The sequence below is a fragment of the Oryctolagus cuniculus genome, chromosome 11 (assembly GCF_051225735.1).
Source record: "Oryctolagus cuniculus isolate XC-2025 breed Fujian yellow rabbit chromosome 11, ASM5122573v1, whole genome shotgun sequence".
Lineage (NCBI taxonomy): Eukaryota > Metazoa > Chordata > Mammalia > Lagomorpha > Leporidae > Oryctolagus > Oryctolagus cuniculus.
In genome coordinates this window covers 117671693-117696646 of record NC_142877.1, presented here as the reverse complement: position 1 = coordinate 117696646, position 24954 = coordinate 117671693, and the positions used below count along the sequence as shown (strand labels likewise).

At 61.2% G+C, this 24954-nt stretch overlaps 2 protein-coding genes across 3 annotated transcripts; one reads left to right on the top strand and one right to left on the bottom strand.

Moving 5' to 3' along the window:
• The first annotated feature begins 212 nt into the window (after positions 1-212).
• On the top strand, positions 213-11701 carry PMM1 (phosphomannomutase 1). Of its 2 annotated transcripts, XM_002721388.6 has the most exons (8): positions 224-390; positions 3997-4114; positions 4667-4743; positions 4878-4969; positions 5174-5273; positions 10019-10094; positions 10785-10900; positions 11210-11701. In XM_002721388.6, the coding sequence occupies exons 1-8, from the start codon at positions 304-306 to the stop codon at positions 11330-11332; spliced, it is 789 nt and encodes a 262-aa protein (XP_002721434.1). In that variant the 5' UTR covers positions 224-303; the 3' UTR covers positions 11333-11701. The 2 variants fall into 2 exon arrangements, with proteins under 2 accessions (XP_069907604.1, XP_002721434.1); XM_070051503.2 differs by lacking the exons at positions 10785-10900; positions 11210-11701 and adding an exon at positions 10319-10626 and having other exon boundaries at positions 213-390.
• Positions 11702-11894: 193 nt separating this feature from the next.
• Positions 11895-21615, bottom strand: CSDC2 (cold shock domain containing C2). The gene is made up of 4 exons (XM_017350910.4): positions 21474-21615; positions 14905-15203; positions 14018-14140; positions 11895-13633 (listed from the first exon to the last, which is right to left on the bottom strand). The coding sequence occupies exons 2-4, from the start codon at positions 15078-15080 to the stop codon at positions 13471-13473; spliced, it is 462 nt and encodes a 153-aa protein (XP_017206399.2). The 5' UTR covers positions 15081-15203; positions 21474-21615; the 3' UTR covers positions 11895-13470.
• Between the last annotated feature and the right edge of the window lie 3339 nt (positions 21616-24954).

The window sequence follows — 24954 nt, the reverse complement described above, 5'->3', positions numbered from 1 at the left end:
GCCAAGGTCCCACCCTGGCCCCGCCCCATCCTCCGAGTTCAACCCGTCACTCGCCCGCCCCGCCAGGCTCAGGCCCCGCCTCTACTCGGGCTGGAGCAATCGGACGGGCCCTGGAGAGCTCCGCCACGCCCCTGCCACGCCCCCTTGCCGCGAGGTGCAATCAGATCCTCCCTTCCGCATCGGCTCAGGCCGCGCCCCGGCCCCGCCCAGATCGCGCCCTGGCCACGCCCTTCTCCATTTGGCGCAATCAGGCCGGGCCTGCCGGCCCCGCCCGACCTCCGCCTGGCGCGCCGAGCCGCAGCCATGGCGGTGACCGCCGAGGGCGCCCGCAGGAGGGAGCGCATCCTCTGCCTGTTCGACGTGGACGGGACCCTCACGCCGGCTCGCCAGGTAGGGCCCGGACGGTCGGAAGCTGCCCCTGGGAATGTCACACGGACACCCCGAGGCCGAGTGTGGGACCGTCGCGGGGTGACCGCGGACACCCCGGGACTGAGCGTTGGATGCAAGCGCTGGGGGCGCCCACCGGAGTGATGGGGACCTGCCGCGATCCCCGCCATAGCTCCCCGAGCGTGCGCGCCCACGTCTCCCGGCAGCTTTGGGGCTGGATCTAGTTCTGGAGGGGGGAGGCTGCGAGCGGGGTGGGGGGCGCGCCTAGCCGCTCTTCTCCCTCCAGAGGCTTCTACAGCGCGAGGCCTGGCTCGAGGACGCCCCCGCCCCGCATCCCCCCGCCCCGGGTCTAGCCTGGGGGGTCCACCGCAGTTCGTTCCCTGGGACGCGCCGGGTGTCCCCAGCTGGCCTGTATACGAGGTTCCGAGCACGGCTCGGCGCGCACCCAGGCGTCAGAGTCGCCATCTGGTGGAGATCGGCGCTTCTCAGCGCCACCCTTCGCCGCCCTTTGCAGGCTTGGGCCTGGGTCTAGCTTCTGGAGCCCCTCACCCACTTACCCTCGCAGCCCCAGTCCTGGAGAGAGACCTGGGGCTGCTATGAGGATGCGTTTGTGGGCTCCGGCTGCCTGGAAGTGAGAGGCTCCCAGCCTAGGCTGAGTACAGTGGCGCCGTGGAGCCACCGCCGGGGTGGAGGGTGGCTTTCCTCCTAGGGGCTTCTCTACCACTCAACCTCTGCTCCACACCCAGTTTTTCTCCCGTTGGAGGATCTCATCCCGAGGGGGTCCCTAGAGCCACCATCACCAGCTGGATGGTGAATAAGCAGGTGTCATCCGTGCCCAGCTGTGGCTACTCCTCCCGCTGGCCTGGGCCCACGAGGTTACTGGGCAGAGGCTGATGGGAGCCCCGTGGAAGTCCTGAATGGCCCTCCCCCTCCCCTGGCTGCCCTGGCTTGGGCTCTGGGGGGCTTAGGGAGGCATCAGCCCACTATGCCTTCCAGGCGGAAAGCGTCAGGAAGGGAGATGGCAGAACTGGAGGGGTGGTGGGCCCCGGGCGCCTCTCCTGCTGTGCCTGAGCCCCACGGGCAGAACAACGGCCTGACCGAGAGCCTTCCAGAGTTTGTTTCTGCTGATGGCATCTGTGTGTTCCTGAGCACGTTGTCCTCGTCAGGAAAGCAAACACAGGAGAAGGCCAACAGGTCCCCTCTGCCCAGGCCGGGACCCCGGGCCTTGCCGCCTCCCCAGAATAACACGCATTTGCCGTGGCTTCCTTCCAAACTGTTATCTGGGTCTGTTTGCCCAGAGGAACTATTAAGGGTGTTTCCTGAGGCTGTGTGAGTGGTATTATATCATATGTGCCTCCCTGCAACCTGCTTTTGATAAAAGACTTAGAGCAGGACCTGGGTCCCTAGTGGGGTGGAAGCACAGACTTGCCTTGACCTGTTAGCTGCAGGAGTATTTCAGGGTAAGTGGGTGTGTTTGCAGTTTTTCACTCTAATAAAACATACCCCCGATGAACCTCCATATATACCTGGGCACTTCCCAAATGCCTGCATCAGCCATGGCTGGCTGGGCCAAGCTGAAGCCAGGAGCCAGGAACTCCATCCGAGTCTCCTACATGAGTGGCAGGGGCCCAAGTACTAGGGCCGTCTTCTGTTTTCCCAGGAGCGTTAGCAGAAAGCTGGATTGGAAGCAGAGTACCCAGTAGTTGAACCAGTGGTCTGATATGGGGTGGGGGCACCGCAGGCAGCAGCTTCACCCACTGCACTACAACATGTGTTCCACATTTTAAGTTGTAACAGATCTCGCCATTGTACACTCTCCCCCACGGAACTTTGAGAGTGCCTGTTGTAACAGATCTCTCTCTCGCACACTCTCACCCACAGAACTTTGAGAGTGTCTGTTTCCTTGTTCACTGTAGACATTGAAGGCTTTGTATGAGGTCACTTTCAAAAGTTTGTGGAAAGTGGAACTAAAAAATAAGTTTATTTTGGTGCAAAAAAATTTGAAATCCATGCGCACAACAGTCTTCCAAAAGTTCAGGAAAAGCGTGTATCGTGGAGGCCGGCGCTGTCGCACAGCAGGTTAAGCCATAGTCTGCAGCACCAGCATCCTATACAGTCACTGGTTCGAGACCTGGATGCCCCACCTCTGATCCAGCTCCCTGCTAATGTGCCTGGGGAAGCAACTGAGGATGGCCCAAGTGCTTGGGCCCCTGCACCCACGTGGGAGACCCGGAAGAAGCTCCTGGCTCCTGCCTTTGGATTGGCCCAGCTGGGGCCGTTGCAGCCATCGGGGGAGTGAACCAGCGGATAGAAGACCTCTCTGTCTCCCTCTCTCTGTAATTCTCTTTTTCAAATAAATAGATACAGCTTTAAAAAAAAGGACTGCGTGTATCATGAATAAACTATGTGTGGGTTTCAAACATGTTTTGCCGCAAAATAAACGTCTTTCTTTCTTTTTTTTTTCTATTTTTTTTTTATTTTTTTTATTTTTATTTATTTTTTTTTTGACAGGCAGAGTGGACAGTGAGAGAGAGAGACAGAGAGAAAGGTCTTCCTTTACCGTTGGTTCACCCTCCAATGGCCGCCGCGGCCGGCGCGCTGCGGCCGGCGCACCGCGCTGATCCGATGGCAGGAGCCAGGAGCCAGGTGCTTTTCCTGGTCTCCCATGGGGTGCAGGGCCCAAGCACCTGGGCCATCCTCCACTGCACTCCCTGGCCACAGCAGAGGGCTGGCCTGGAAGAGGGGCAACCGGGACAGAATCCGGCGCCCCGACCGGGACTAGAACCCGGTGTGCCGGCGCCGCTAGGCGGAGGATTAGCCTAGTGAGCCGCGGCGCCGGCCAAAATAAACGTCTTTCAATCCTATTTTCCCTCGTATTGCTAACCGCATGAAAATATGGATTGTAACTTACTTACTTGTTTCCCTTGGGGGGAGCCTTTCCACGTGGCTCTCTGCAGTCAGCTGTTTTCCGTTCCCCCATTTAATCCTACTGGCGCCCCCTTTGGGTGGTTTCCACTATGTCGCTCTTTTAATAGAACGGAAAATTGAGGCCAAAGGAAGACAAAGCTGTTTCTTGAAGGTCGTCCTGTAGCTGAGTTCGAGCTGAAGCCCATCTCATTTTTTTTTTTTAAGATTTATTTAAATATTTGAAAAGTCAGAGTTACACAGAGAGAGGAGAGGCAGAGAGAGAGAGAGAGAAAGGTCTTCCATCCGCTGGTTCACTCCCCAGTTGGCTGCAACAGCCAGAGCTGCACCGATACAAAGGCAGGAACCAGGAGCTTCTTCCGGGTCTCCCACACGGGTGCAGGGGCCCAAGGACTTGGACCATCTTCTACTGCTTTCCCAGGCCACAGCAGAGAGCCAGATCAGAAGAGGAGCAGCCAGGACTCAAACCAGCGCCCATATGGGATGCTGGAACTGCAGACGGCGGCTTTACCTGCTACGCCACAGCGCCGGCCCCAGCCCATCTCATTTTGAGATCTGAAGACCTTGCATTCCCTCAGACCCATGTAGAATGTGGGCTCCCTGGGCTCTGAGCACTGAGAGAGGGCTGAGCTGAGGGCCCAGAAGTGCTGACGGCCAGAACCTTGTGTTCCCCGAAACGTGCAGAAAATCGACCCTGAGGTGGCCGCCTTCCTGCAGAAGCTGCGGAGTCGGGTGCAGATCGGCGTGGTGGGCGGCTCGGACTACTCCAAGATTGCTGAGCAGCTGGGCGACGGGGACGAAGGTAGGAGGAAGCCAGAGCCTGGCCTGGTGGGGTGAGGGTGAGCAGTGCGGAGCCCTTCAGGCCCTGGGCACCGCCAGAGACCCAGTGCTCTCCTGGAGGGGGAGCAGCCCGAGGGTCGGCGTTTAGCGAGCACCTCCCGGTCCGGGCACTGGGCGAGGCTCCGGAGAGAACAGGCCGGATCCTGCCGCCATCTGTGATCTCCTTCCGCTGCTGAGCCTCAACGGCCTTACTTTGAAATGGGCACCGTCCGTAAGGCTGCCGCTGGGTGTGAAAGACCGCGTGCTCGCTGCCTTTCGATGGCACCTGCGCCTGGAGGAGCTGGGGGAAGACCTGCATGAGCAGAGGCCCGGAGCTGGGACTGCTTTGTGTGCAGGAAAACAAAGTTGCAGACAGGGGAGGCTGGAGACACAGTTGGCATGGCACAGGCGGGCACTGAATGCCGGACAAACCAAGGATGTGGGCTTCTCCGCCCGTCCCTGGTGGCCTCTGGGCTAACCGTAGAACCTGCTCTCCATTCTTTCTCTCTCCCCCGGATGCCCTGTGGCACCCAAGTGATTCAGAAGTTTGATTACGTGTTTGCCGAGAATGGGACCGTGCAGTATAAACACGGACGACTGCTCTCCAAGCAGGTCAGTGCCCCTCAGGGCTTAGCCCGGGGCTCCCCGCTTCTCTGCAGTGTCCGCTCGCGGTGGTGGCGGGAGGCCCCGTGCCTGTCCTGGATCAGGCAGCCCAGGCTACACTCAGCCCCGTGCCCCTCGCTCAGACCATCCAGAACCACCTCGGGGAGGAGCTGCTGCAGGACCTGATCAACTTCTGCCTCAGCTACATGGCCCTGCTCCGGCTGCCCAAGAAGCGGTGAGGTCCCACCCAGCCTGGGCCGGAGGGAGGCAGGGTGGGGCCCCCTCACCTGGAACGCGGAGGTGCTTGGGCCCCTGACCTCTTGGTGGGTGGATTCTTGTCCCCTTGGGAGCCCAGGGAGGCCGTGGGCCCCAATGTGGCAGGTTCTGATTTCTCACTCTCCCTGGCTCCCCGCCTCCCTCCCGCCCCCTCCGCTGTCAGTGGCACCTTCATTGAGTTCCGGAACGGCATGCTGAACATCTCGCCCATCGGCCGCAGCTGCACCCTGGAGGAGCGGATCGAGTTCTCCGAGCTGGACAAGGTGCCACCAGCAGTGCGACCTCAGGCACTCCGCACCCTGAGCCTTTATCTCTCCCCAGTGGAATGTGGCGGGGAGGGGGCTGTTGAACCGGCACCCTTTTGGGTACTCACCGTGTGCCATTGTCGCGGGAACGTCTCCGTCTCTCCGCCGCCGCTGGTTTCCCTTGGTAGGGATGGGAGGCCGATACCTGAGTGGAGCCGATAGCAACCCCCGTCCTCGAGCCTCCAGGGCCAGCCTCCGGGCTGTGCACCTGCAGAATGGAAACCCCTCTCTCCAGCCTTCCCTCCACGCTGCCCAAAGTCCTTTCCCTCTGTCCTCTCCTTGGTCCTCCCCCAAACCCTGCCAGTCTCCTTCCCAGCAGTGCCATTGAGAACTTCTTAAACATCTGCCACTTCCACTCCCCTGCATGGCTCCCCAGTGCCAGCCGGACAGTGACCCAGTCCCCTTCTGTGGTGTCCTGAGCCCTGGGGGTCTGCCTGGCTCTAGTCTCCCTCCCAGCCTCCTCTCGCCTTTGGGTGTGCACACGGCTTGCCAGCTTGTCACCTCCACCGTCCAGTCCCCTGGCAGAGCCGTCTGTCCATCCACACTTTTTTGCAGTGGCCTGTCTGTGCTATTCTCTCTCTGAGCCGCTGGCCGTTCCCCCTGCTCCCCCGGGTGGTGGCCTCCTTGCAGCTTCTGGACGGGAAGACCCTTCCTGCCTTCTGCCTGAGCACACTGCCTTTCAGATCTGCTGTGGCGGTCCTCACCTTCTCCGCGGGGCCTCTCTGTCCACCTGATCGTCGTACCCCTGCGTTCCTTCTCCTCCACCCTGTTTTGTCTCCCCAAGCAGCCACCACCACCTTCTAATACACAGAGCCACCCACCTTTTTTTTTTTTTTTTTTTTTAAGATTATTTGAGGCCGGCGCCGCAGCTCACTAGGCTAATTCTCCACCTGCGGCGCCGGCACACCGGGTTCTAGTCCCAGTCGGGGCGCCAGATTCTGTCCCAGTTGCTCCTCTTCCAGTCCAGCTCTCTGCTGTGGCCCGGGAGTGCAGTGGAGGATGGCCCAAGTGCTTGGGCCCTGCACCCCATGGGAGACCAGGAAAAGCACCTGGCTCCTGGCTTCGGATCAGTGCAGTGCGCCGGCCTCAGCGCACTGGCCACAGCAGCCACTGGGGGGTGAACCAACGGCAAAAGGAAGACCTTTCTCTCTGTCTCTCCCTCACTGTCCACTCTGCCTATCAAAAAAAAAAAAATTATTTATTAGAAAGGCAGTATTACAGAGAGGCAGAGGCATAGAGAAAGAGAGGTCTTCTATCTGCTGGTTCACTCCCCAGATGGCTGCAACAGACAGAGCTGTGCCAATCTGAAGCCAGGAGCCAGGAGCTTCTTCTGGGTCTCCCATGTGGGTTCAGGGACTCAAGGGCTTGGGCCATCTTCTACTGCTTTCCCAGGCCATGGCAGAGAGCTGGATTGGAAGTAGAGAATCCAGGACTCGAACCGTTGTCCATATGGGATGCCGGCACTGCAGGTGGCAGCTTCACCTGCTACGCCACAGTGCTGGCCCCAACCACTTACTTTTCAAAATATATAAATTTATTTTCCTATATGTGAAAGGTAGAGGGACAGAGATTTCCCACCCCCGGTTCACTCCTCAAATGCCCACAGCAGCTGGGGCTGGGCCAGGCTGACGCTAGGAGCTTGGAACTCAATCTGGGTCTCCCACAAGGATGGCAGGGACCCGAGTCCTTGAGCCATCACCTGCTGCCTTCCCCCCCACCCCACCCCTGCCCAGGGTGCACATTAGCAAGAAACCAGAAGCTGGGATCAGAAGTGGAGCCAAGACTCCAGTGCAGGTACTCTGCTGTGGGACGTGGGTGACCCAAGCAGCAGCATTTTTTTTCTCTTTTAAGATTTATTTGTTTGGGGCTGACGTGATGTAGCAGGTAAAGCCAATGCCTGGGACACCAGCACCCTACATGGGTGCCAATTCGTGTCCCAGCTGCTCCACTTCTAATCCAGCTCTCTGTTAATGGCCTGGCAAAAGTAGCAGAAGATGGCCCAAGTGTTTGTGCCCCTGCTATGTGGCTTAAGCCTGGCCCAGCAATCTCTCTGTCTCTCCTTCTCTCTCTGCAAATCTGCCTTTCAAATAAATGAATCATTTTTTAAAGGTTTGTTTATTTTAAAGGCAGAGTTCCACAGAGAGAGACAGAGAGAGAGAGGTTTCTCTCCTCTCATTCACTCCCCAAAATGGCCACAGCAGCTGGGGCTGGGCCACGCCAAAGCCAGGAACCAGGAGCTTTTTCCAGGGCTCCCACTTGGGTGCAAGGGCCCAAAACTTGGGCCACCTTTGCTGCTTCCTGGGGGCGTTAGCAGGAAGCTGGATCAGAGTGGAGCAGCTGGGACTCAAACTGGTGCCTATATGGGAAGTTGGAGCTGCAGGGTGGTGGCTTAGCCTACTGTTCCACAGCACCAGGCCCAATAAATAATGTTTTACAAGTATTCATTTTAAAAGAGTTACAGAGACAGAGAGAGGTCTTCTGTCTGCTGGTTCACTCCCCAAATGGCTACTGTGGCCAGCACTGGGCCAGGTTGTATCCAGGAGCTGCATCCGGGTCTCCCACGTGGGTGCAGGGGTCCAAACACTTGGGCCATCTTCCACTGCTTTTCCTGGGCCTTTAGCAGTGAACTGGATCATAAGCGGAGCAGCTGGAGCCTGTAAACCAGTGCCTATATGGGGTGCTGGCATCGCCAGTGGCTGCTTAACCCGCCGTGTCACAACTCTGGGCCCCCCAGGGGCATCGTAACCACTGTGCCACACGCCCGACCTCAAAGCACCTTTTGAATTGTGATTGTTGCTGTCTCCCCCAGAGCTGTCAACTCCACGAGGGCAGGGATTTACTTCTGTGACTTGTGCGCTGCAGGCCCCTGCCAAGTCCCACCGCCCGCCCCAGCACCTGGCACAAAGCAACGGCTCAAGATGACGTTTTGAATGAATGAATGAATGAATGAAGTCATTGTGTCCCTATTTTATGAGTGAGGAAACCCAGGCTCAGGAAAGTGACTGAGGTCACTCAGGGAGTTGATTGCAGAGCACAGATCGGATTCCACTGTTGCTCCCTGCTTCCCTGAGGGGTAGAGCTCACGCACACCCCGCGACCCCAGGCCTAGGTAGGCGACGGCCACAGGCACGGGGACTTCTCTTGCTGGGGTAGTTACCATTGACCTTTCCATGGCTGGCGTTGTGATACCATGGGGGTGAACCTGTGATGCCGGCATCCCGTATGACTGCCAGTTCCAGTCCAGCTCTCTGCTGTGGCCTGGGAGGGCAGTGGCAGCTGGCCCGAGTGCTTGGGCCCCTGCACCCACGTGGGAGACCCGGTTTGGGTTCCAGGCTTCTGACATTAGTCTGGCCCAGCCGTAGCCGTTGCGGCCATTTAGGGAGTGAACCAGAGGATGGAAGACCCCTTTTCCTGTGTCTTCCCCTCTAGAACTCAACTTTCACGTAAGCAAGTCTTTAACAGTCCGGCCTTTACAAAGAGCCGCTCCCATGTCTCCCATGTGAACAGATGACTCCTTGGGCCGCCTGGGTTTCCTCCCAACCCTGCCTCTTATTTTCCCATGTCTTAGAAAAGCAGCTGCACCTCTGTGTGCCTCTGCTTTCTCACCTGTGAAGTGGGGGTGCTGGTCGTCCCCAACTCAGGAGGCACCAACCCTTCCCCAGCTCCTCCACGCGTCCCTTTGCCTCTCCTCACGCCTTCTGGTATCCGAGGGGCGCGAAGATGCCTGAGAAGCCTCTGCTGGGGACTCCGGCTTCCCTGGGGCCCGCCCAGCTGCTGGGAAGGCAAGGCCACGGCTGGCCGGGAGCTCACACTCCTCTGTGGTTTTCCACAGGAGGGAAGAGGGCTGGAGTCACCCATGGCTTCTCCGTCCAGGAAATGGGCTCAGAGAAGCCAAGTGACTAGCCCGAGGTCACAGCCACGGAGGTCTCAGCCGGGTCCCCTCTCATGACCTCGGGCCATGGCCCGGCCCCTCCCCTTGTAGTCCCGCCCAACTCTGACTGCAGGACAGTGGGTCACTCCTGTCCCGTGCTCAGAAGTCCTCCGTGGCTCCCGGTCCCCCAGATTGTCTGCACACCCCCCAACCTGGCCTCCAGCCACAGCAGCCAAGGTGTCTGGTCGAGCTGTTTGCATGTTCAGCTGCCCCTCCAGGCCTGGCCATTCCTCTCTGTGGCCTCCGTAGCAGGGGCAGGCCCCGAAGGATCCTTGGGCTCCTGGTGAATGTCCCCTGCTCCATGTTTGTAGAGGAGCTGCCAGAGTTCCAAGGTCTGCTCAGAGGGTGGACCAGGGCCCTGCCAAGTGCCCCTGCCCGCCCCAGCACCCAGAAAGCGCTCAGCAAACACAGCTGTCGCTATGGCCACGCCTGGCCTCCTCGCACACCTACTGCCGCTTATCCCAGCTCTGCTCTTAGCACCCCCATACCCATTTCCGGTGTCTGGACCGTGGCGTGCTGTGTTGAGCTGGCTGATAGGGCCAGCCTGCGCTCCAAGGCCTCCTTCAGAACACTTGTCCACACCCCTGAGTGTGCAGTCACAGGCCTCCCGGGTACCAGCCCCGACTCTGCCACTGAGCTGGGTGACCCCGAGCAAGGCACAGCCCTCTCTGAGCCTGATTTCTCTGAGCAGTGGGCTCACGTGGCTCGTGTGCCTGGCGCGGGGCCTAGCATGATGGCAGCCCCCAAGCCTCAGTTTGCTCCCTCTCTACAGAAGGAGAAGATCCGGGAGAAGTTTGTGGAAGCCCTGAAGACGGAGTTTGCTGGCAAGGGGCTGAGGTTCTCCCGAGGTATGTCCACCCTGCAGAGGGCCTGACGGCCATGGGAGCCTGCCTCTGCCCTGCCCAGCCCTGTTCATGCCCTACACCCACCAGTTGCTCAGGCCCAAATCCTGTCTCCCCTGAGTTCTCCTACCCCTTTCCCAAGTCCCTTGTACCAGAAAGTCCCAGGGCCCTGTGTCCAGAGCATCAGGAATCTGACCCAGCTCACCTCTGCTGCTGGCCTCACGTCCCAGGTGCACCTGACCCGATGCAGCCAGCAACACGGCTGCCACCTCACCCCGTTCCCCAGCAGGCAGAGGGGAGACGTGCTGTGTCGTCCCAGGTTAGAGCTGGGTTGGTATCTTGCCTCTGCTGGGAGCTCCAGGCCGGGAGCACTGTCCAGGCCTCTCTCAGCCGTTGCTCTATCTGGGGCAAGCTTCGCTTCCCTGCTCTGGGGACTGTACTCTTCCCTGCCACCCTCGCTCTGGCTCAGGTCCAGCTCAGTGTCACCCCTCAGCAGTCAGTCTCCCCTGAGCACGCTGGCTAAGTGAGCCCCCGACTCCCACCCCCACCCCATTGCTGGGTCACCACCAGTTTTCCCAGCCGAGTTGTAACTGAGTGCTCCAAGTCTGGCCCCTAGTAGGCGCTCAAGAGTCACTGAATGAATGCCCCCAGCTGACCTGCCAGGCCCACTCTGCTGGCCTTCTCTGACCCTCCCAGGAGGCATGATCAGCTTCGACGTGTTCCCGGAGGGCTGGGACAAGCGCTACTGCCTGGACAGCCTGGACCAAGACAGCTTTGACACCATCCACTTCTTTGGGAATGAGACCAGCCCTGTGAGTGTGGTCAAGGCCAGGACAATGAACCTCCTGGGGGTTCCTGGGGAACAGCCAGTGTTCAGGAGCCCTGTGACCCGGTCTGGAAGGCCAAGGCCCGGAGAGGCCTGGACACGACACCTGTGTCCCACAGTGGATCAGGGGAGGCCTGGGGAGGGCCAAGAAGAGGAGTTTCCTGGTGGTCCTGAGGAGGCAGGAAGAGGCTCAGCTCAGCAGGAGGCAGTGTGGGAAGGGTCCCCACGCCAGGGTGGCCGCCCCCCACCCTGGGAGCCTCCTGAGGGCATCGCTAATTCTGTGCCTTCTGCACAGGGCGGGAACGACTTTGAGATCTACGCCGACCCCCGGACCGTCGGCCACAGCGTGGTCTCCCCTCAGGACACGGTGCAGCGGTGCCGAGAGATTTTCTTCCCAGAGACGGCCCACGAGGCGTGAGCTGGCCCCCACAGACGACCTCCAGAGAGCTCCACCCAGGCCTGCAGAAGAGCCCCGGGGCTGCAGGGGCTGCCAGGGCGCCTCGCCCTCTGGCCCAGGACACCCACCTCACGTGTACCTGCTGCTAGGCCCACCAGACAGGGCCAGGGTCCCCAGCCAGGCAGCCCCTGCCGGGACGGACTCCAGGCCTCCACTGCTGCTTGTACAGGTTTCCTTCTGCACTGGGAGATGGCGCGGGCGAGTGTCAGCGTGAGAGGGAGCCTGCCCCGCCTGCCCACCCCGGACAGATGGGGGACAGGATAGTCGGGAATGCGATGCGCGTACTTCAGAGAACTTTATGCCATGAATATTAAAGTTCCCACAACAAGGCATAGTGTCCGATGTGTCGCGCACTCTAGTGCCACCGCCCTGGAGCCAAGGAAGTGCAGGCACGGGGCGGGGACTTGCACCTGTCACACAGGTCACATGGGAAGTCTTTGGTGCAATGGCGGGGAGGCTGAGCCCCCATCTGCTGAGTGTTCCCCAGCCCCTTCCCCAGGGCCCCACACAGAAGGCGCCGGGCCAGGGTGGGTCACAGTTGAGAGTTTATTGCCAGTATTGGGAAGGCTGGGGAGTCCAGGAGGCTGGGGGCTGGAGGGTTTCTGACCGGGCGCTGCAGGGCGTGTGAGTGTGGAGAGAGCTGCTGCCCCTCCCCCACTCCCTAGGAGGCTCCAGGGCTGATGCCACCATATCCGACAGCTGGCTGGGGGCCCCCAGTGAGTTCCCCCACTCCAGCCAGCTCAGCTCGGCCAAGGGTCAGGGTCCTTGTTGCTCAGGCGCAGGCTTTGCTGGAGAAGCCTCGCTTACAGCCGGGAACCAGGCTGGGCTCTTCCAGCTGGGGGCTCCCTGCTCTGTGTGGGCCCTGGGAGCAGGGGGTTGGGGCGTGGTGCTCTACCTCAGGGTCCTGGGGCACCTCCAAGGCCAGGTGTCCCCCTGGACAGCCACTGAACCCCTCGTCCTGGGCCCTGGAGCTCCCAGTTCTGCCCGAATGAGGTCTCACAGGGTCACGGTCCCTGGCAGGCCCTTCTTTGAACCGTGACCCCCATTCCTCCCCACTCAGGTGATGTGCTTTCCAGAAAGGGGGTGTGGTGGGCAGGGCCCCGCCTTCCTGGCCTCCACTACACACACAAACACACACATCCTGGCCTCAAAGGGACTTCACAGCCAGAGGTGGAGAAGCTGAAGCCCACGCCCCAGCCTGGCAGCCTGGCAGAGCCACTGTCCCGGGACCTGGGGTGGGGGAACCAGGAGGAGGCGTCCCCGGCTGAGGGCCTTCCCTGGGTACCTGGGCCCGGCCCTGCCTGAGGGACATGTGTCCGCCCATCGCTGCACCCTCAGAAGGCGACGGAGCCAGGCCCCGGGCTTTAGGAGTCAGGGTAGAGGAGGGGGCTCCCTCCCAGCGGGGACCCCCACCTCCTCGGGGTGGATGGGGGAGGGTGAGCTGGCTCGGCATGGCCCAGGGAAGGGAACGCAGCCTGTGCTGGACTCACTGAGAAGGAGGGACGGCCGCTGAGACAGGGGCCCCCGCCCCACACCTGCCTCTCCAGCACGCTGAAAGTGAGGCCAAAAGTGGAGGAGGGGTCTGTCCACCTCGGGCATGGTCTCTTCCTCTGCCAGGGGGTGGAGGTGCCCCCAAAGCACCCACTGGCCTGGCTTTGGAGGGGAAGGGTCTGCAGGGAGATCCCAGCCAGGACGGGAGGCGGGAGAAGCAGAGGCAGAGCCGGGCCAGGGCCAGGGCCAGGGGGGGCATCGGACTCAGGGGCAGAGACATGGGGAGCAGGTTCCTACAGAGAAGATTCTGCTGGGTCCTAGGAGCCTAGGAGGCTCGCAGAGGCTCAGCCAACACTGGGACAGGAGGGTGGGAGGGTCCTGTGTGCACGGAGGAGGGAGGTCCGATGGCCCCCTCTCCATCCAGCTCCTGGCCAGCTCACGACAGTCACAGGTCACGGGGTGGTGGAGGCACACACTCACGGCCACAAGCACAGACAGACAACAGACAGAAGTGCACACGGGGGCCGCCCAGGGGGCTGGTGAGCCAGCACAGTGGGGCACGGCGCCAGCTGCTGCCCGTCCACCCTGTGTGGTGGCTGCCCGCCCACCTAGGAGCCCACGACCTGGCCAGACCACGTCTCGTGGGGCGTGTGGGGGGCCAGCTGGGTGAGCACCACCTCGACGGCCTGGAACTTCTGGTTCTTGGGCGGGATGGGGCACATCTTGTAGGTCACCTCGTCGCCCTCCACAGGTACGTACTCCCCCTCGATGCTGGAGAGCGAGAGTATGGTGAGAAGGGCCGCGCCCCGGACGCCTCCATGGCCTGGCCCGAGGGGCAGCCGGGCCCTAGGCCTGGCCGGGTCAGGGAGCCTGGCCAGCCTCAGTGTCAGGGCCTCGGCTGTCTGCTCTGTAAAATGGGGATTGCAAACTGCCCCTCCCTCTCAGCAGAAGTGGGTGGGGCCAGGCCTAGACCCACCTCTCCAGGTGGCTCCCGAGATCTGTGTACCCGCCCCTCCTGGGCCCAGCCCTCTCCCTCCAGGCACTGGAGAGGTGCAGAAAGATGCCAGGAACCCAGAGCTCAGTGAGGCGGGACAAGGGGGGCAGCTCTGAGGCCCTGCTGGGGACACGGGGTGGGGGAGGGGGGCAGTGACTCACTCAGACACGTGCACAAAGATGTCCTCGGAGCCGTTCTCGGGGGTGATGAAGCCGTGGCCCTGTGAGCGTGAGAACTGCTTACAGATGCCCTTGAACACGGGGCCAGCCGAGGCTCGAGCTGTCCTGGAGACAGGTGGGGGTGGGGCGGTTGGGACCAGAGCCTGGGGAGCCTCCTCCCCAGATGCCCACAGGTTCCGGGCCCTGCCTGCTGAGCCTGCCCTGGGGCTGCAGGAAGCTGCGGCTGTGCCTGCCCAGCCCCCACATCATCCATCATCCCCATTTGACAGATAACAAGACTGAGGCCAGAGAAGAGTGCTCTCCCAGGATAGCACGGCAGGTGGGTCCCCTGACTCCTGGCCAGTCCTCTCTCTCTGTACAGCCCCCTCCCCTCCTGGGAGTGTTGGGGCTTAAGTGGACCCCTTCCAGGCTAGGTGTGAACACACCCCCAGATGGCCACACCTCTTCCACTCAGTCCTCCCTCACTCACCCAGTGTCTAGGGCAGGCATGGGACAACCAGCACCTGCTACAAAACCCACTCTGGCCAGGCCAAGTCTGTTTCCCTGTGGCCCCCACCAGCCTGCCCCTGGGTGAGCTCAGTGACCCCCACAGGCCCAGGGCTGGGCTGTGTCCAGCCTGTCCACCCATCCCCGAGGTTAACTCCATGCCGCTCCTTCCACTGGGAACACCCAGCCCCCTTCCTCACCTGCTGCCTCTGCCAGCCCCAGCCAGGACGTCCCCCTGGTAGGCCAGGCAGGCGGTACCAGACGGCAGGCACCACCCCTGCTGGACTGGGCCATGGTCAGGGGCTCAGTGAGTCTTTGTGGAATGAATGAATGAATGAATGATCGGCTCCCAGTCCTGGGGGGCTTTGGGGGGTGGTACTCACGCTGAGTATGTCCTGGTCCGCTTGGTGGGCAGCGGGCTGGGCAGGTCCCGAGGAGACACGCTGCCCCGCTCCCAGACCCTGCTGCCCTCCCGGTGGAAAGGGAAGGTGGGCCACACAGGGGACTTGGGGGAGTGCAGTGGGGGCACCACGGGGGGCGACGTGGGCTCCGACGTCATGGCGGGGCCAGCGGGAGAGCCTGGCGGGCTCTGGGGCCCAGGGGCCGGGGAAGGGCTTGGCCGTCCACGCGGGCAGGGCCCGGCCTGGCCCTGCTCAGCAGCCTCACCAGTCACAGGCTCCGTCTGGAAGGAGAGAGAGAGAGAGAGAGAGACAGGTGAGCGCGGCCTGGGGCACCCCTCACGGCATGGCTTCTGGCCGCCCAGCCCCCCCATTCACCCTGGAGGTGGGATGAGCACGTGTGACTCTGAATGCGGTTTTGGCACAAGGGTTGGCAGTTTCAAGCGCACAGCCCTGGGTTCGAGCCTCAACTTTGTCACCTACAACTTGGTGCCATGCAACAAGCCCTCAGAGGCTCCAGCCCCAGGCTGCCTGGGTTTGAACCTCAGCTTCCTCCCCTACCCTCGTGGGGCCTCGCTCAATATTCCGCGACTCAGTTTCCCGCTCTGTAAGATGGGAACGTGCCGCTGTGGGCATTACCTGCCTTGACCCGAGCTCGGTGACCTCTTGGGAACGTGGCTGCCTCTCTGAGACGGAGACTCGGCACGGGCCAGCATGTGCCCTCCCCAGAGACCCAGCCCACCACTGTCATCAGAGCTGTCACAGAAATCCAATCGCCAGCTCAGCACTTAGGTGATCTTGTGGTCTCCCCTCTTCCCCGGGGCTTAGGAAGGCTTGGACGGCATCTGGCCAGGCTGGGAAGGACCCCAGGACCAGGAGGGCCCAGCCCTGCCAAGAATGAGCTGTGCACCCCACGTAGTGCTTACAGTGGCCTCCGTCTCCTCCTCTGATGGAGCTTCAGGCCCCGCCTCTCTGGGCCAGGCTGAGCCTGGGGACCTCAGGCAGGAGTGGTGGCTTCACCACCTTGCACCCTACTCCTTCACTGCCCCACCCCCACCCCGAGGCCCTGGGGGTCCCTGAGCGGCAAGTCTCTGTGGCCTCTGTTCCGAGCCCCCCAGCATGCATATACAAAACCTGAAGTTTCCAGAAAAGGGTTTCAGTCTCAGGAGCCCAGAGGCCAGGATGCCCGAAGTGCTATGTGGCAGGCCTGAAAGGGCCCCGAGTCACCCCTCAATCAACGCCCATCACTGCAGCAGGTGCCCCAGCCTTGGCTCAAGATCACACCGTGAATGGGATTTCCTGGGCCCCCGCTGTCCCCGGGGGTGGGGGAGGAGCAGTCCTCCCTGCCCCCAGCACCCACCCCCTACGGGATCGCTGTGGCACCCCAGGGCCAGAGCCCTCCCCAGGCACTGTGAGGCACGAGGGGTGGGGGTTGGCAGGGTCTGCACTTTGGTCAAGCTGGGCCTGGATATCCCCAGCAGCACAGTCGCCTAGAAGTGGAGACAGCCAGTCTGGCCACACGGTACAACTGCACTTGGCTGTGAGAAGAAGCTGAAAGACGGGCTCACGCTGTAGCCCAGACCAGCCTGGACAGCGCCATGCTGCATGGGGGAAGCCGGCCACAGATGACCACAAGTCCATTGCTGAGAAATGTCCAGAACTGGCACACCCCAGAAGGCAGGTTAGTGATGGCCAGGGGCAGGGAGGGCTGGGGGAGGGGCGCCTGCTGATGGTGCAGTTTCTTTCTGGGGCCACGACGGTGGCACAGTTCTGTGGACATCCTGAAAACAACTGAATTACACCCTGAGCAGGTGAATGGTGTGGTACGTGAGTCATAGCTCAATAAAGCTGTTACCAAAAAAAGACAGCAGTGACCCAAGATGACACAGCTGGGGAAGCCCCAGATGCACGGTCCTGCAGCGCCCTCCGGGGTGGCCGCTGCTCTACTTGGGCCAGAGGCGGCAGGCCATGGGGACCGGAGCTGCCTCCCTCTCTGCAGCTTCCCCGGGCCTGGTGCTGTGCTTGGCGGTGACAGCCGGCGCTGGGAGGTCGTGGGGGCGGGGCAGAGGCAGCCCGCAGCGGTTACCAGGGAGACACAGGCTGGCCGCTCCTGCCGCCAGGTGCCTGCTGTCCCAGGGCTCTTCCAAGGCAGGCAGCAAGGAAGGCGCAGGATGCACCCAGGAGCCAGGGGGCCTCCCCATGCCGGACCCCAGAAGTGTCCCAGAGACCAGGCAGCAGAAGCCAAGCGGAGGAACGACAGCCACTACCCCACGCCTCTCCGGGCGGCACTGGCAGAGCAGGCAGCGGGATGGCCTTGGGGCAGAAGAGGGGGGCAGGGGGCAGTGTCCATGGACAGAGATCGGCGCTCTCCCACCCCTCACCCCAGCCTCGGTTTTCTCATCTGGGAAATGGGCATTACAAGAGTCTCTTACTCCAAAGGATTTTTGAGGATGAGACACGTTGGAGCGTGGGCTTGGCCAAGGGCTTGCCCCTCGCAGACAAGGAGGGAGGCCGAGGAAGGAGAGCCCAGCTGAGCTGGGCCAAGCGCCCGTCCCCTCTTTCACCTTCTTAGCAACCACCGTGCCCCTGCCATACCCCTCTCAGCTCCTCAGCTTTCTCGGCTTATTGAATTCCCGCAATAGCCCTCGCAGGCTGGTGCTGTTCTGACCCCATTTTGCAGACAAAGAAACTGAGGCTCAAAGAGTTCCAATCATCATGTAACGCCACCCAGCAACCAACACCCAAGCCAAACTTTGCACCAGAGCAACCTGTCTCTGGAGCCTCAGGGCAGGGCGTCGGGGTCCTGTGTTCAAGTCCTGGCCTTTCTCCCTCTCGTCCCACCAGGGCCCTGGTGCACACTGCCCGCCAGCCCCAGAGACCAGGGAGCAGGGAACCGGCCTCCAGCTCAAGCCCGCAGGGGGAGAGGAGGCTGCTCCTGTCCGGGTGCCCCATGCTGTGCTTTCAGCATCCCAGTCACCCCAACAAGTTGAAGTTACAATTGTTTCCATTTTACAGATGAGACTGTGGAGGCCGGGAGAGGCAAAGTTACTGGCCCAAGGTCACACAGCTGGTAAACGACAGAGCCCAGGCTAAGCTGCACTCTGCTCCCGGCACAGCCAAGATGAGGCTGCAGGTTTCCCCTGAGCAACGAGAGGGGCCAACAAACGCCCCAGGTGCAGGGACTCTGTAGACCAGAGCTAAAGGGCCACCCCGGGGGCACTCAGGGCCTGGGGTCTGTCCGGGGGCCCTCAGAACAGGCAGCTGGCGGGCAAGAGGGTCTGAAGCCTGGCTCCAGAGCGACCCTCCCGTTCCCGTCTGTGCCTCAATTTTCTCGTCTGTCCTATGGGGGAGCCGGGGGCAGTAAGCTGGCCGCTCCCTGGCCGCCCGGCTCCAGCCTGCCCGGACGCCAGGCCACAGCTGCGATTCTGCAGATGAAGGGGGCGTCCAGATAAAACCAGAGGCTGCTGGAAGGCAATGGAGGGGTGGGAGGTGGGGGGGGGGTGTCAAGGGCCGTGGCGCTCTGGATGGTGGCGCAGCCCTGTCAGCCGCTGACCACAGCCTCCCCCTCCCTCCCTGAAAAGACCCAGGTGGGGAACAGCCGTCACGGTCCTCTCTTGACCCTGAAAGCCCCGCTCAGCCTGGGCAGATGAGGGAAAGCAAGCCGGCTGGACCACGCCGTGCTGCGAGGCCGGGAGCAGGCACCTGCTCCTCTCCTGCCGCGTGAGTCCTCGCTGCTCCTGGTGACTCACGAAGGTCAGTGCCGCGTTCCAAGGTTGTCAGAAGCACACACTGGGGACTCCCCCAAGGTGACATTTCCCAACAGAAACAGATTCACGCACACAGCTGAAATAGCCGGGGTGTCCAGCCCTTAGAGGCCCCCAGTCCAGTGCGGGCACAGAAAACCGTGCGTGAAACTCCTGACACTGGAAGGCACCGCCTAGTGACTGTTCACCACACGCCGGCCCAGTGCCAAAGCCTGTGCCCGTTTCTTCACCTCGTCTATGTAATAACTACTTCAGTATACCCATTCTTCAGGAGAGTAAACTGAGGCTCACAGAGCAGGTCAGAGGCAGGGCTTCTGCCCCCTGGAGACGTTTGGGAGAGGGGTTACAGAAAGACCTTGGGCCGGAGGTCCCTGGAGAAGGAAGACAGCACTGGGAGTCAGGGCTGGGGCTCTATTTCTGGCTCTGCACTGACTCAGACCATGACCTTGGGTGAGTCACTCGCCTACTCTGCTAAGCTTAAAAACAACTCCCCCAATAAAAGCGTCCCAGCCCCAAGCCCCCATTATGGGGGAGCAGATGGGGCGAGATGGGTACAGCTGTGTAAAAATAGGGACACAGGACGAGGGTGGAACGGCTTTCTGAACCTTGGGGGCTGGACTGCTGGGGGCTCTGGGCAAGCAAGAAACAACCTGGGGACCACCAGACAGAGCTGGCACCTGTCTGGCTTCTCCCCCTCACCCGGCTTCCAGACGCTCCTTAAAATACATCAGTGCCAGGCTGCTCCTGATGCTGGAAGTGACCTAATTAAACCTGGTCCCTTCCCGCAGCGGGGTGTGTGTGTGTGTGTGTGTGTGTGTGTGAGAATGGGGGGAGGGTGAATGGCACCAGCCAATACTTGAGCTTAACTGTTTGAGAGACTCTTTAACTATCCTCCCCTGCACGTGCCCAGGATGCCCTGGGGGCCTTTGTGGTGGAGGCCCTGGGGGCTTCTTTGTCATGGTGGTGGGGAAGCCAGGATGACCCTGGGAAGGCCAAGTTCACAGCCCAGCCCTGCTGCCTGCCTGCCTGTGTGGCCTAGGGAGTCCTTCTCCCATTCAGAGTCCTCTGAGACAGGAGCAGACTGGTCAAAGACACAAAGTGGCCTGTGGAGTGACCACAAGGCCCCAGGGCCTATGGTATCCCGTGAGCCCGGCCGCCCCAGGGGCTTACGGTTTCCCTGGCTTTGGGAAGGTCAAGGACCCTCCTCTCCTTTTAGTCTCCCATGTTGCTGCTCAGCACAGATGAAAGTCTCGACTGCCCGAAGCCCCCAGCCCCCAGCCCCCAGGTTCTGGGTTCTGGCTACCTGGTTGTTGACCAGTGGATGTGACCAGCTCAGCCAGGCCCTGGGCGCCCTCTGCTGGGTGCCACCCTTGGGGTCAGGCCTCCAGCCTGGCTGTAGGTGCCCCCTCCTCACCAGCATCCATGAGGGTCCTCCGGCCAGTAGGCAGCCGTGGACCTTGCTCAGCCGTCTCTCTCTCTCCAGACCTGAGCCAGGTCTCCGTGGCCAAACTCCCCTGGCCTCTCGCAGCCCTCTGCACACCTATGTTTTGGGGGTTTTGTTTTTGGAGGTAGGGGCGGATGGATCAGGATGCCAGATAACAGAAAATAGGTATTTTGGGGGAAAAGACTTTAAGGTAATGGCGTGGGGGGAGGGCTAAGAGGAAGGAACATCCATAATTCGAGGGCCCACAGGCCTCTGGTTTGGAGTCCGATTCAGGAAACCAGCCTCCCATCCACCCAGGGGGCTGGAGCCCGCCCCTTCCCGGGGAGAAGCCCCTACTGTATTGCACGCTGGAGGGCACAGTGCCAGCTCTCAGAGCGGCTGCCCACCCCCCACCGGGCACACTTCCTCCTCCCAGCCCCCAGCCCCAGCGGATGCAGCAGTTCACTCTGTTTATTATTGTTCTCGCGCCAGCCCCCCCAACCCCGCCTCTCCCTGGGAAGAGCCTGCAGGCTGGCAGCTTGGCAGGAACCTGCTGTCTCCTTGTGGGTGCCAGCATCGCCCCTTATCTCTGCCTGCACTCCTTGTGCCAGGGTCAGGCCACGCAGGGGCTTGGTGCCAGCCAAGGGCGCCCTGAGTCCCTGCATCCCACAGCAGGGGTGGCCCAGGAGGCCCTGGTTTATCGCGTGTGCCCTAGGGGGCTGCACTCTGGCAAGGGTGGAGGTCAGAGGGACACTGGCAGGCAGGGGAGGCGGCAAGGGCTCCAGGTGGGGCTGGCTCCCAGGCGAAAATAATACCACGAAGCTCTCTCTCCAAGCCAATTAACACAATGATCCGCATCACCCTGGGCTAGGGGGAACCAATTCAAGAGAAGACAGCTGCCGGGTCCCACTGTGGCCCGCCCCTTGCGGGCCCTCCCCAGCCCCGGCCCCAGCTTCCAGGGGAAAGACCAGTGATGTCCTCCTTTCCACGCCCGGGAGCAGCCCTGGGATGGCTCCAGCAGCCCCGCTTCCCAGACAGGAGGCTGCGGCTTGGCGGGTGTCTGCTCTGCCCAGCCTCCCGAGCCACTCACAAGTCCCAGGCACACACAGACACCCACAGGGAGCCACACCGCCTCAGCTTCCCTTGGAGGTCAAGGGGAGAGGAGGGGTTGGGAGGGGCGGGGGGGTGCACCTGCATTACCCTGCATCCCCTTTGCAAGCTGAACCGGCCTGGTCCAGCCCCCACTGTCCCAGCCTCCCCCTGACGGCTCCCCCCACTGCACCCTTGCTGTACCTCCCTCCTTCACCCCTGCCATGGCCACAGTCTCCAGCACCGTGCCCTCGGGCCCCAACCAGCCAGCCCTTTACCTCTCCCTGCAGCTGGGGTCCAGGCACTGCCTCCTGCAGCCAGCAGCACTCGTGGATCGGCGGGCAGCTCTGGGTCTGGAAGATGTGCTGTGCGTGTGTGTGTGTGTGTGTGTGTGTGTGCAGCAGGCGGCCCCTCGGCCCCTCACTCACTCACACACGCCTCCCGCTGACGTCAGGACGAGCAGGAGGGAGGGGCTGGGTGGGAATTTGTACTCCCAGCTTAAAGGGACACCAGGCTCTGTCGCCGGGCCGACGCGGCCTCCTGAGTCAGGCGGCGTCGCTCGCGCCCTAGAGCTTCTTGTTTGGGAAGTGGCGTTTATGGCCGGGCTGCGCTGTAATTTGCCAGGTCGGGTGGCTGCTGAGGAATGAGGGGAGGGAGAGCTGGCAATTAGAGGGCAGGAGGGGGTGGTGGCCACGCACACGCGTGTGCACCCTGGGGTCCCCGGGTGGGGGCTGGGGGCAGTCTGCTCTGGGCAAATCCCAGACAGACAGGCACCCAGGGCCGTCCCCTCACTCGGCTGTGACGCCCCGGAGTGAAGGGCGCGGGCAGCCCCGGGCTCAGCTCTGTCTGGCACCCAGTCGGCCCGGGCTTCGCCGCTGCTTAGAACCGAAGAGGACTCCAAGGGAGCAATAACCTGGCACACACACTCATTCTCTCACACTCACACTCATACACACACACCACTCACACTCATACACACACTCACAGACTCACCACTCCCAGACGCACACTCACACTCATACACACTCACAGACTCACCACTCCCACACACACACACTCACACTCATACACACACTCACAGACTCGCCACGCACACACACACTCACACTCATACACACACTCACAGACTCACCACTCCCAGACACACACACATTCACACTCATACACACGCTCACTCACACATTCATATGCACTCACATGTACACACACACTCACAGAGTCACCACCCCCAGACACACACATACTCACACTCACACACACACACAATTCTGGGAGGTCGGCCCTGAGCGCAGGGCACAGACAGCTGCACCTAGAGCCAGCCAGGGCCTGAGCCTCAGTCTCCAGCCGTGGGGCTGCAGGCAAGGCTCCTCCGGCTCCGAGAACCGGCTGCGGGGCTGCCGGAGGACCAGGGGCGTCTCCTCAGTGAGGCCAGGGCCCGGCTGGACGAGGCTCCCACGGGGGCCTCTCCTTCCGCTGTGCTCGCTCCCCAGCCTCCCGTGGAAGCCAGCACGACTTTCCTGCGCCTCCTAGGACTACCCAGGTCGGCATTTTCAAAAGAACTCTCATTCAAATAGAAAGGAGGTCGGAGTTAAAAGGGAAACAGCCAAGAAAAACACAAATACTTGATAAAAATAGCCAAGTGGGATGCAGCTAGGGCTTCCTATGTGCCGGGCAGGCTCGCAGCGGCCCCCTGATTTATTTTTGTCACCCCCATCTTACCTGTGAGGAAACAGGGGTTTGATAGGAGAGACTTGCCTGCTGTGTCATTCAGCTGGCTGGGAGGTGTGGAAAACGCTACCATCTATCCCTGCCCTTCTAGTCCCTTCCAGAACAATCAGTGCCAATTTCTGATTCTACGAGATTTGATTTCAACACTGACTGAGATACCTCTGTCCTTCGAAATTCTCCTCTCCCGGGGCAGGCGTCATGGCACGGTGGGTTAAGCCACTGCTTGGGACACACACGCCCCGTATCAGAGTGCCTGGTACAAGTCTTGGCTGTCCCCCTTCAGATCCAGTTTCCTGCTAATGCGCCTGGCAGGTGGCTCAATGTGTCCCAGAAGAGACTCAGATGGCATTCCAGGCTCCTGGTCTCAGACTGGCCCAGCCCCGGCTGTTGTAAGCATTTGGGGCATGAACGAGCGGATCAAAATCTCTGTCTCTTCCCCTGTCACACTTGCCTTTCAAATACATAACTCTTAAGAAGAAAAAAAAAAAGAAAAAAAAAAAAAACCTCCTCTTCCTTCTCTGCCTTCTTCTCTCCCAAATAGAATAGTTTTGGGGGCAGGTGTTATAGCATGGTAGGCTGTAGGTAAGCCACCTGCAGCGCCAGCATCCCATATGGGCACCGGTTCAAGTCCCAGCTGTTCCACTTCTGATCCAGCTCCCTGCTAATGTCCTGAGAAAGCAGGTGAGTAGGCCCCTGCGCCCACATGGGAGACCCAGATGACCTGGCCCAGCCCTGGCCTTTGTGGCCATCTGAAGAGTGAACCAGCAGATGGAAGATCTCTCGCTCTGTCTCTCCCCCACTCTCTGTAACTCTGATTTTCAAAATAAATAAATCTTTTTTTCTTACAGAACAGTTTTCAGGGGGCTGCACAGGAACCTTCTGCGGACAGCGCTGTGAGGTTGCCCCGGGGAGGGAGCAGTCTTGGAGATCCCCAGGGCAGGGACCCACGCCCTGGCCTCTGGACTCCTGTTTTGTTTATCTGAGTGGCAGAGAGAGAGAGAGAGAGCGAGCGAGCTCCCATCTGCTGGTTCGTTCCCCAGATGCCTGCAATGCTGGGGGTGGGGTGCAAAGCCGGGGAACAGGAACCTGATCCGAGTCTCTCACACGGTGGCAGGAGAGCTGCCTCCCGGGTCTGCGTTAGCAGGGAGCTGGAGAGAGGAGCCAGAGCCGGGAGTGAACCCCGCACTTGGATATGGGAGCTGGGCACCTCAGCCAGCATCGTGGCCAAACACCCACCCACCCCGGACCCCGCCCTTCCACGAGATGTCTGGGGCCCTGGTCGACACCAACGATGACCCCGCCCCGGACCCCCATACCGTCCCTTCTGCAAGGGTCTGCCTCCCTGATTTGCTTAGGGAATCGGCTCATTGGACCACGTGGCCCATCAGAACCAGCGTCAGCTGAGTGACAGACTACAGAGGGGCCAGGGAGGGAGGACTCTCTGAACTCCAGGAGACGGGCAGAGCCAGCCGTGCCGGCATCTGCAGAGGAGACGCCCAGGAAAGGGGCACAGGCGGGCAGAAGGCCTGAGGGTGGCAGAGGAAGAGGGAGGAGGCTGGTGTGATGGCGGCCTGAGGGACAGCAGAGGTGGGCTCTGACCCTGGCGGCCGGGACGAAGGGCCTTGAAGGCCAGCTCCGGGGAGGCCTGTTCTGCTGTGGACAAGGCCGGAGCCGGGGCCAAGGGCCTGACTCTCCACCCCCCACCCCCCCACCCCCACCCGGTCTCCTTTCTCTGCCGTGAGAGAGCAGTGGCAGAGGCAGGCCGGGAGATGGCGGGAAGCCGCGCGGGACTACTCAATGTGCGCAGCCAGCGCGGGGCACAGCTGTTTATTCAGGAAACGAGCAGCCGCCAGGCACCACCCACCCGCGGCTGAGTAACAAAGAATCAGCTGCGGGGAGCAGGGCCGGCACTGAGGCTATTTTTGTGAAAAGCTGAGAATTCAAAAGCTCATCTCCTGGAAAGCCTCCTTCGCCTTGGAGAAGCTGAAGAGGTGGGTCAGAGCCAACAGACCCCTCCCCAAGCCCTCCTGA